This window comes from Brassica oleracea, chromosome C8 (genome assembly GCF_000695525.1).
Source record: "Brassica oleracea var. oleracea cultivar TO1000 chromosome C8, BOL, whole genome shotgun sequence".
NCBI lineage: Eukaryota > Viridiplantae > Streptophyta > Magnoliopsida > Brassicales > Brassicaceae > Brassica > Brassica oleracea.
In genome coordinates this window covers 26,344,445-26,355,745 of record NC_027755.1, presented here as the reverse complement: position 1 = coordinate 26,355,745, position 11,301 = coordinate 26,344,445, and the positions used below count along the sequence as shown (strand labels likewise).

The 11,301-nt window shown below is 36.4% G+C and overlaps 1 protein-coding gene across 2 annotated transcripts; it reads left to right on the top strand.

Annotated features, from left to right (window-relative positions):
• Positions 1-5,426: 5,426 nt before the first annotated feature.
• On the top strand, positions 5,427-8,361 carry LOC106310978 (aspartic proteinase nepenthesin-2-like). Of its 2 annotated transcripts, none has more exons than XM_013748206.1 (12): positions 5,427-5,706; positions 5,813-5,933; positions 6,000-6,427; positions 6,494-6,650; positions 6,727-6,809; positions 6,889-6,988; positions 7,076-7,148; positions 7,228-7,407; positions 7,482-7,609; positions 7,702-7,803; positions 7,877-7,974; positions 8,117-8,361. In XM_013748206.1, exons 1-12 carry the CDS (start codon positions 5,453-5,455, stop codon positions 8,193-8,195), a joined length of 1,803 nt encoding a protein of 600 aa, XP_013603660.1. In that variant the 5' UTR covers positions 5,427-5,452; the 3' UTR covers positions 8,196-8,361. The 2 variants fall into 2 exon arrangements, with proteins under 2 accessions (XP_013603660.1, XP_013603659.1); XM_013748205.1 differs by having other exon boundaries at positions 8,058-8,361.
• Positions 8,362-11,301: the final 2,940 nt, after the last annotated feature.

Genomic DNA, 11,301 nt, shown 5'->3' with positions numbered 1-11,301 from the left:
AAAAAGCATCCTCTCCTTTCCAGCATCATACAGGCTGTCAAAGTAAGCCCTTATCCCTTCCTTATCCTCTTCCCACGTCCTTCTTAAGATAAGAGAGGATTAACATCAGTTAGACTCCAATTTAACCCATCCTGGTAACTTCTCTTCCTTTCACTTAGTTACCACAGTAACTTTAAAGTTACTGTGGTAAATCCCAAACTTACTGACCACCCCAATACTCTTCCTCTATCAATGTATCCACTCCTCATCACCTCATCTCAACACAAATCCCCAGGACTGCAATCCTTTTCCATGCTTCAGCGAGCTCTTGGAACCTTGCTCAATCATCTCTAAGCCCCTCACGTGCCTTATTATGTAGCAAACAAAACTTTCCTTTCCATTTAACTCATAACCAGCTGCTGCTGCAAAAGATTTTCTCCATTTACTCCATAAGCACGCCTCAACCATGGCTGTCTCAGCATGTGTTCTATGCTCTCCCGGATAGAGTGAGAGCATTAGATCTCTAAAAACAAGCAGAAATCTTGATGATTGATCTGGTGGCCGAACTAGCTCCTTGTGGCTGCCTAGGAGAATATCTATGATTTCTCTCAATACACCTTGCCCATTGCTCATTATAACTTGGTTCTCATGCTGCATAGGGTCTGGTGGTCGTGTGTAATGATCCCCATATTCATTCTCAAGCTTTGGCATCTTTTTAACCACCGCAAGTTTCTGTTTTGTTGATCTCAGCTGGTTCTGATCGGTTATGGGACTGAGCAAGGGCGTGTTACCTCCTGTATCTCCTCTATTTTTACTGCAGATACTCAAGATCACACCATAATGGTGTTGCTTGCTGTGTCACTGAGACTTATTATTTGTTTGTCTTTTTAATTTGTTAATTATACTGTTGAGATTATATAAATTTTATTAAGTTTGTTGAGAGTATCTTTTGTTTCTGGATATTTTTTCTCCAGTTTAGTTCTGTAATTTTAAGTAATAATTTTCTTTATTCTTATTATGTTGGTTATATATTTTTTTTTATTTTTAAACTTGTTGTTTTTACCGGACATTTAAAACAAATACATGAAGACTTGTAGAAATAACTATAAAATGAGTGACAATTAGTATTTGACCTTAATGGGTTTTAAACGAATATATATATTTCTTATAAGAAGACAATAGCATTGGTATGCTGACATTGAACATGTAAGCTATTTTCATAAGACAAGAGGAGTGAGCAAGTGGAGATGTTGTTGCCGCTTTTGTGTCTGTTGGGGTTGTCTCTTGTATCTCCTGGAGGGGATATGTTTGTTTCTCTTTTATTTGATGGGTAATATGTAAACAAAAATCATTGTTAGTTATATTTATCAGAGTTTGTAACTTACTCTGCTTTTTTTTTTAGGTAAGTTCACTGATCTTGGTTGTCGTCTTCGTCTTCTTCGTAAGCATCTGCGAAAGTAAGTTTGTAAATTGTTAAATAGCTGGCCGTGTAGTTGTATTTGTTTACTGGATCAATGTATGTATCGTTGAGTTTTAGTTGAGTTGATTGGTTTGGTATATTTGTTTTGAAGTTTATTTGTAAGATTAGACAAAAAGAGAGGTGATCATTAATGATTTGTCTTTTTTGGGATTCTAGTTTTTGGTGTTTTGATTGTTTGGGTTATTGTGGTTTTTTTTTAATCTGTAAAATAAAGTTTTGTGTAAGGTTAGATTGATAAGTAAGGGAGATAAATAGACAACCACAAATCTTGGGTAGGAAATAATTTTTATTATTGATGTTAGCACAATATAGACAGTAATATAAAGTGAATTATGTGTTGATTGTTTCTTACGAATCAATGTGGAGACGGATAACGACTCGAGTTGTTTCTTTGGTAAGGTCAGAGCCCTAGACAGAACAGATTTGCCCAACCACATCTGCGAGTTTAAATATCAGTTATGATATCGAATCATAATATAAACTCAGATGCAATATGATAATATACATGAGAGTTCTAGGTTTGTGTTCGCAATCACTTGGAGATTGTCGAACAGTCTAATCTTGACAGGAGATTGATCTCAGGAGCACCCGTGATGACTTCATCAATAATGGTTAGTTAGATGAAACCAATGAGGAATGGATGACCAGTTATCTTGTACATGCTTGAGCACCTAGCAACCTCAAAACGATCGACTTTTACATTGGAACCTGCTTTCAAAGATGGCATGTAATGATTAGCACATCCGACGGGAGTAAACCCATGAATCACGAAATCTGTAAATAATATTTTTCAACAAAGAATCAGGAAATAAATTAAAGCAATTATGTTAAATAAGTGTGATAGATTGAAGATTAACTTACCTTTTCATCAAGGAAGAGAACCGTAATTCCAAGAAACTCCCTGTCTTTCTTGAAGTTCAGGGAATCCCAGAAGCGGAGGAAGCCAGAGGCTATGCTATGAGTACTATTAACAAGATGGAGAGACTCGAAGGTTGAGTGACGGACGCCGGGACGCCGGTTTAACGAACTGGAGAGGCAGAGAGAAACATTTTCTAGAAGATGGTTAAATGTAAGAGGAATCAATGAGTTTTGTGGAGATGTATATTGAGTTCATCAAAGATGAGAATCATATATATAGCGTTTACAGAGGGGCTACAAATTAGGAACATTTATGATCAAGCGGTTTAAGATGTGGACATGAAGAGTTCACCGGTGAAAAAAACAGATTACGAACAGACATACAGCGCAACTATGTAACTCAGACTTGTTTGAGACAATGATAAAAAGAACTCAAACTCATGTTAAACCACAACAGTTTACAATATGGAAAAACTATAATTGTTGCAAACTTGAGTTTTTTTCGTATAACGTGATGAATCTCATTTAAAAATGAAACCCATAAAACACTTGTAGGCCCGACCCTTAGAGGAAGATGAAGAAGCAAGGGCTTCCGAGCTTCAAAAATATATATTTGGTTCGACCATCAGTGTAAAAAGTATCATTTAGCTTAGTGGTATAAATGTTAGTGTTTATATCTCAATAACCCGGGTTTGAGCCATTGACTTGACACTTTTCACATTTTTTAAAAGTGGGGCCCACAAAACACTGATGTGGCGCGGATGAGTGAGCAAAAACTCAACTATTATAATATAGATTTTAGCTTATATACAAACCGGGGCTTGGCCGGTTCATTGGGTCCCGGTTCCTGGGTTTTTGACGGTTCGATAGAGGATTTTAACTGGTTCGATTTTAGTTGGGTTTTAGAATTAACTCAACCCGGATTATTTTCAGTTCATGGTTCAACCCAGTCCGACCGTCGGTTCAGTCTGGGTTTAAAAACACTACTCAAATGCGAAATTAAAGTGTGTGGCAGAGGAATTATAAGACAAGAACAACTACTTAAGAAGGTGGAGACAGAAGATGATTTTATGAGAGGTAATTTCAAATATCTATTACTCTTTTTTCCAAGTTTTATTTATGCTTGTTACTTGTGATTACTAACCTTTAGTTGTTTCAGTTTTATTAGAATTTGAACCTGGTTTTAACTTCATAAGTCTTTGACTTTGAGATTTAGGAATGAGTGAAGAAATAGCAATGGTAAGCTTGATTTTTGGAACTCTTTGATATGAATGTAAGTTTCATAGTTCATGTATGAACTATATTATAATTCTTAATGTTCGTAATTCTTAGTTTCAGATGGTAGAGACTTAGAGCCTTGAGTTCGAGTTGGAGAAAACTTGAATGTTAATGATCAATGAAGTTGTCACCAGTCTCAGTCTGGTTTGTTTTTTCCTTTTGGCTTTGGTTATGTTTATTGAACCTTTTTGTTTTCAGTTTGCGGCGTTGTTGTTTGACTGTGTCATGTTGGATTGTGGAACATGGAAGCTTTAATTTGTTGTGTTTGAACATTTATTGATATTTTAGGTTTTGAAGTTTTGATCTGTTGTTAAACATGCTCATTTGTCAAGTTCAGTTGTGGTATAATGTAGGTTTTAAAGTAGGTTATTTCATGGTTTAGTACTTTAATTTTGGGGTAACCCGAAGGACCTGACCCGAAATCGATGAATTTTACCGAAATCGATGAATTTTACCCAAAACCGACCCGAAACCTTTGGGAACCGAAAATAACAGGTTTTTTACTGTTTCCTGAGACCTTGACCCGAACGGACCCGACCCCGATAAGACTCGAACCGACCCCGAACCGATAAATTCAAATTACCGATTGGGTCCTAAACTTCAAGACCCGAAAGACCCGGACCCGAGAAGATCCGAACCAACACGAGGACCCGAGTGCCCAGGGCTTTTATTTCCATTGGACTCAAACCGTGACTAGTGAGACTTTCTAAGCAAGGCGACCTATACACATAGTACATTGTCAAATCTCAAGTGAATAGAGTTCGTGATACCTATTACTAGTAGATTGAAATGAAAATGTGTCATGGAAATATGGAATTTCTGGATTTAAATTGGTTACTGATCAGTGGACCTTGTGACATAGCCTGCGACATATACTCTCAAGTCAATATTTGTATGTTTCATATTTATATAATTCCTTGTATCATTCCGTTGTACTCAAACCGTGACTAGTGAGATCTTGCAAGTAACAGAGCCTGGGCGATACATAGTACAGTGTCAAAGCCAACCAAACGTATGATTGATTACAAGAAATATTTTGTACTCTAGAAAAATTTCTAAAGTGGTCAATGAATTTCTTGTTAATATAAAGCATTTGACATCAAAAGATCACCATGTTTCGTTCTTTTGGTTTAAATAAGCGAGTCTCTCATATGGATTAGCAACTCATAATTACCGGATCTACAAGAGGGCATAAAATCTTCGTGCTCGATCGAGCTGTTTTCCTACGTCTTCCTGAAGATATAAAGTTCTTGATATGTTAGAAAAGCTAGCTCACTGAAAAAAGATGATAGGTGATAAAATTCGAAACGACATCCAAAGACACCAGCGTTACTAGCCCAAGACATCAACTTGCATGGGATGGGTTGTCTAATGTGGTTTCGGCTCTATTTACTTGCATGTGTTTCCTTCTTCAGCTATGTTCCAATTTTCTGCATCATGGGTTCGCGAGTTCTAGTGTGTGTCCATCGAATACATGTCTTTACCACTAAAAACTTTCTCACTCAGCGTTTTCCGAATGTACTTATAATTCAAAGAAACATGTTCACTCATCAAAGTTGCCAAACAGAACATGATTCAAAAAGTCTGGAATATACGAAATTTTCAAATGGTGGGCACTGGAAGAAGAAGATGGTGCGTAGATTCATTTTCATGTGATTATTTTAACTGCGTATAGTCTTATGAACAAAAAACTACGTCGTTTCGTAATTTAGTTGGCCATTAACTGTGTTTTGTCTCAAAGCTTGGTTCCGAACTTCCAGTAGATCTAACGTCTGTCTATTTCCCATCTTCTTCCCTCCTCTTACTCGCATCTTCTCCGTCGGTACGATCACACCTGAGAATTCCGCCGACGATTAAATGGCGCTGGCGTCTATCGGCGCGATGTTCTCACTCCTAATCTATCTCTCTCTTCCATGTTCAAATGCGGCTGCTGAAAACATTCTCCACCAATCTCCTCCTCCCGCCGACGGATCACGCAGTCCAATGGTGTTCCCGTTGTTTCTCTTTCAACCCAATTCTTCGAGATCCATGTCTCTTCTCCATCGAAAGCTCCACTCAAAATCACTCCCTCACTCTCGCATGAGACTCTACGACGATATTCTTCTTAACGGGTAACCCCCCGATCAACTGAACAAACTAAGTTCCCTTTCTCTCATCAGCACTCTCCGATATTTGATAATTAATGTAGAACGTATCATTTCATCATGCAACATGCAGGTATTACACGACGCGTCTATGGATCGGTACACCCCCACAGATGTTCGCTCTCATAGTTGATTCCGGCAGTACTGTCACTTACGTTCCTTGTTCCGACTGCGAACAATGTGGCAAACATCAGGTAATAATAAAGCTCATATCAACCATGACATCCCTCAAACATCTTATCTCGTGGTTATTTCACCAGGACCCAAAGTTTCAGCCGGAGATGTCCACCACGTACCAACCAGTGAAGTGCAACATGGACTGTCACTGTGACGACGATAAAGAACAATGCCTTTACGAGCGTGAGTACGCCGAACACAGCAGTAGCAAAGGCGTCCTCGGAGAAGATCTTATATCGTTCGGGAACGAAAGCGAGCTTACACCGCACCGAGCTGTTTTCGGTTGTGAGAATGTGGAGACTGGTGATCTCTACAGTCAACGTGCTGATGGCATTATTGGGTTAGGACAGGGAGATCTCAGTCTTGTTGATCAGTTGGTGGATAAAGGTTTGATCAGCAACTCTTTTGCTTTGTGTTATGGAGGGATGGATCTTGGTGGAGGCTCCATGGTTCTTGGTGGGTTTGCTTACCCGTCTGATATGATGTTCACTGACTCTGACCCTGACCGTAGGTATGTTCCCAAGGGTTTGTCTTTTGTGTTGATTGGTGAATGGATACGGTTTAATACCATAGACAGTCCATATTACAATATAGATTTGACGGGGATACGTGTCGCTGGGAAGGACTTGTTGCTGGACTCGAGAGCGTTTGATGGAGAACATGGAGTTGTTTTAGATAGTGGTACTACGTATGCTTATCTCCCTGACGCAGCGTTTTCAGCTTTTGAGGAAGCTGTAAGAACTCTCGAATCTTTGTTTTCTCTTACACGACTGGGGCTCTTTATCTTCTTCCTGTTGTTTAATTGTGTAGTTAATGAGAGAAGCTTCCCCATTAAAGAAGATTGATGGCCCTGATCCAAATTTTAAAGATACTTGTTTCCATGTTGCTCCAAGGTATTATGTCTTTGTGATCTATTTTCAAAACATTTCAATCAAGGGAAGTTACTGAAAGTTAGGTTGCGTTATGCTCAAGCAACGATGCCGCTGGACTTTCAACGATATTTCCATCAGTGGAAATGGTGTTTAAGAGTGGACAGTCATGGCTGTTGTCCCCTGAAAACTACTTGTTTCGAGTAAGTGATTCTCGTATGAGATTTTATTTTCTCTCTATAGCTAATGTTGTAGCAGCTGATATGATTACTTCTTTTGTTGAATAAAAGCATTCCAAGGTGCATGGTGCATACTGTCTTGGTGTATTCCCAAATGGTAAAGATCATACAACTCTTTTAGGAGGTAAATAGATTATATCTTTACTCTGTTTCTGGCTACCTTCACTTTATTACACTGGTAATCTTATGTCTTGTGTTGCAAGGAATTGTGGTTCGCAACACACTTGTTGTGTATGATCGTGAGAATTCTAAGGTTGGATTCTGGAGAACCAATTGTTCTGAGTTATCAGATAGGCTTCATATTGATGATTTAGCACCACCACCTGCCACATTGCCTTCAAATGATTCAAATCCAACCCTCAACACATCAAGCAGTCTCCCAGGTTAGTGACAACTAAAAAAAAAAAAAATTATTATATTTAATGTCTACCGATGTTTTTGTACATATTTTCCTCAGGAGGGGAGATTCAGATTGGTCAAATAAACCTTGATATCCAACTAACTGTCAATTCGTCATATCTGAAACCTCGCATGGAAGAGCTCTCCAAGGTATTATCTAAGGAGCTGGATGTCAAATCTTCACAGGTGAGCCATATTGATGAACACACTATAGTCTATAGCTTGTAAGCCTTCAACCCTCTTTTTTGTTCCTAATATATCGGAGTCATTTGTCACAGGTCTATATATCGAACCTCACCTCCAAAGGAAACAACTCTCTCATTAGAGTAGTTGTCGTTCCTACTGAACCTTCTAGTTTATTCTCCAATGTCACAGAAACGGTATACAATAAACATCTCTTTTTATTGCTATATTTTCATCCTCTTACTTGACTTTTCTTTATTCTCCTTGTAGAGCATAGTTTCTCGGTTTACCAATCATCAAATCAAGCTTCCTGACACCTTCGGAAACTATGAGCTCGTTAGTTACACACTCGAGCCTTCAAGAAAACGGTACAACACACTCATTCTTAACCATAAAAAAGAAGAGATTGTCTCAAAAGAAAAGTCTCTTTTTTTACTGCATTTGGTTTTAGGGCAAGATGGGTGATGAAAAACAACATTGTGGTGATGGCAATATTGATCGTTGCTGTAGTTGTTGGCTTAATAGCTTATGGAGTCTGGTTGATGTGGAAACGCAAACAAGCATCAAATCCATATATACATGTAGATGAAGCCATAATCGCTGAGCAAGAGCTGTTACCTTTATAAAAAAATAACCCTCGTAATACCTTGTTTTCCTCAACCTTATCATACAAACTGTTTGGTCTTTACTCAAAAGACAGGACACCAACTGTCTTTTATTTTTATGGCAAAGGATACCAACTGTCTTTATGATCTTTTTTTGCTTAGTAAATAATACCAAGTTTACTACTTGTATACCCTTTTCACTACTGTCTCGCTCTCTCATGTAAAAGATTGTACAGTGCAGAAAAGTGCATTTAGTCGATTTTTTGCTTTGTTCAGATTCATATTATTTAATTAGATCATAATGAAATTGCTGTTCTCTGCACCAATCAATGTTCAATTATTAATAGATCATACTTGCTCTGAGACCAAGAGCAACCCATTAGAGCCATTGTTAACTGGCCAATCAATTTCTCGAAACAGTTTGATGAATAATCTCTTTCTCTGTTTCTCTCTATCTTCCTTAGGGTTTTAGACTCTCCAAAAATTTTGGTAGAATCATTCAGTTTCGAGAAATTTAGGTTATAGGACTGAATCAACTTAGGATTTGATCGTATTAGATTTCGCTTGAAAGGGGAAAAGCTTTGTCTACTTTGGTCTAATCCCATTGTAGACTTGACCAATAGATTGAAGTTCTTTTCAATTCAGGTTGAAAAACAGGATACGCAATTAGCTGAAATTTTTTTGTAGCAATCAAAAGGCTACAGAAAATTTGCTCACGAAGAGGTGAAGCTAATCCTAGGGTATAATGTAATGTAGTTTTGGCTGAAAATGAGAAGGCAGAGAAAGTATAGATAAGCAACATGTATATATATAGCCACCGCCATATGTAGGGGTGTCAATTCGGGCTGGCCCGGCCCGGTCCGGCCCAAACCCGCTAAACCCGTAAATATTTGAGCCCGGCCCGGCCCGGCCCGAAAATAATTTGGGCCTAGAATTCAAAGCCCGGCCCGGCCCTTATAGGGCTACAGGGCTTTTCGGGCTTTTGTGGGCTTTTCAAAAAATAATTTGTCATTGTCATTTCTATCGTTTTAATACATGTGAATTTTCATTAAAAAAAGAGTTTCATTTTAAAAAAATAAAAAAAGTATAAAGTGAGTTTATAATTTTCTTGTCTATCACAAATTTTTTATTTTTTCGTATGTTTTAAAAACATTTTATACACAAACCAAATTTAATAAGATTTAAATAATCAAATATCAATTAAAACAAAAAATATAAGAGAACAAAATTTATGATAAACATGGTCAAACGTTTTATACTTTATATTTTGAAAATAAAAACATGTTGTACATGAAAGAAGAATGTACTTTTGTAAAATTTAAAATGTAACACTTGTAATGATGAAACAATAAAGTGCATTAAAAACTTTTATATTTGCTTTATTAGAGTTTAGATAAAAATATTAAAATAATATATCAATACTAATAATAGTTTCGATTACAAGAAAGAAGGATAATATTTACGCTAAAATATAAATTTCGGGTTTTCGGGCCGGCCCTAGCCCAAACGGACTTAAGCCCAAAATACCCAAAGCCCAAATGGGCTTAGCCCGAAAGGCCCAATTTTTTTTGGGCTTATAAAGCTAAGCCCAAGCCCGGTAATTTTTAGGGCTGGGCGGGCTCGGGCTACGGGCTTCACATGTCTAGCCATATGTTCTTAAGATTTTATATCCACAACCACACACACATTTGATGAAACCCATAAGTACATAAAATCAAGCTTAGATTTAACAATATAGTAAAGAAGATTCCATCTCTAATTGCTGGGATATCTTGGTTCAACTCTTGGTGGGTGATGGCTGGGACAAGATCACCCTTTTCTTTATACGGTACATGTTTCAAACAGAGATGTATTCGGTTTGGTAGGAGAGGAATGGCAGGAAGCATGGAGAACACCATCAGCCTGCTCTTATACTTCAACGTACAATAGATAAGCAGATCCGAAATAGAATCTTTGAAGAAACCTTGGAGAATATTCTAATTTTGGATCTTTTCAATAACTACAGAGAAATTCTAGTAAAGATTAGCGCTTTTCATTGAAGCAAGGATTGCATCTTCACCACTAAAAGTATTTTCCAAATTAAAGATTCTGAGAAGTTTGTCATTCTATGCTTTATCGTTGGTGTTGAGTTCATGTAAAGGACAATTGCTGAAAACGTTGATTCTTAGGTTATGGAGATGGTCGATGATTCTATGATACTATTGATCTTTTAGAAGGCTATTCTTGACTACAATGTTATAATTGGTCTTGCCAACAAACTATTATCATTTGCAAACATATACATGATCTTTTATAGGCTTAAACTACCACTATCTCATTTTTTAATCCTATTTACTTTTTTTTTTTTGTTAAGTACGTGAATTCCATTAATAATGTTGCTGGGAGATACAATATTCTTTGACGAATCTAATCCTAATGAGTAGAGCACGTTTAATGGGGGTTCTTAGGGTGAAGTTCTTAGCGGAATATAAGAACCCGTCTCTTAATTTTTAATTAAAAAATTAAGAACCGGTTCTTAGCTTTTTAGTTAAAATTTAAGAGACGGGTTCTTATATTCCGCTAAGAACCCTACTCTAAGAACCCCCCATTAAACATGCTCTAAATCGCTAAATTGGCAAGACAAAGCCTTAGTAAAGCCACAAAAAAGTAAAAAGGATTAAAAATTATTTATAATTTATAAATAATTATTCTTCCATTATTAAATATTATGTTTGTTAAAATTTTGTAATTTATATTTTTAATACTTTTAATTTTTTTTGTTTTAATGTATTTATTTTAAGTAAAATATCAATTGCAATTAAAATGTCTAACTGTTAATATGAAAATTATAGAAAAGATATATCTATATTAATAATAATTTTTATTTATTGATAATACAAACTTAAATATATTATTAAATGAAAATAAAACAGATTATTTTAATGTTTGGTGAAATTAATAATATTACATTAATTTTTACTATTGCATTATTATATCTAGTTTTATAATAATTTGAACTAATTAATGATATTAATTTGACTATGTTATTAATTAAAACATAGTCAAATCACTACAAGAAAACATAACAATTTCTGATCACTTAAATTGATC

What these genes read in the sequence shown, in the direction of transcription:
- LOC106310978 (XM_013748205.1), top strand. Translation starts at nt 5,453, where the DNA reads ATGGCGCTGGCGTCTATCGGCGCGATGTTCTCACTCCTAATCTATCTC. An exon ending in TCATACAACTCTTTTAGGAG is followed by an intron (nt 7,149 to 7,227) that starts GTAAATAGATTA and finishes TTGTGTTGCAAG; the next exon opens with GAATTGTGGTTCGCAACACA. An exon ending in CTCGAGCCTTCAAGAAAACG is followed by an intron (nt 7,975 to 8,057) that starts GTACAACACACT and finishes ATTTGGTTTTAG; the next exon opens with GGCAAGATGGGTGATGAAAA.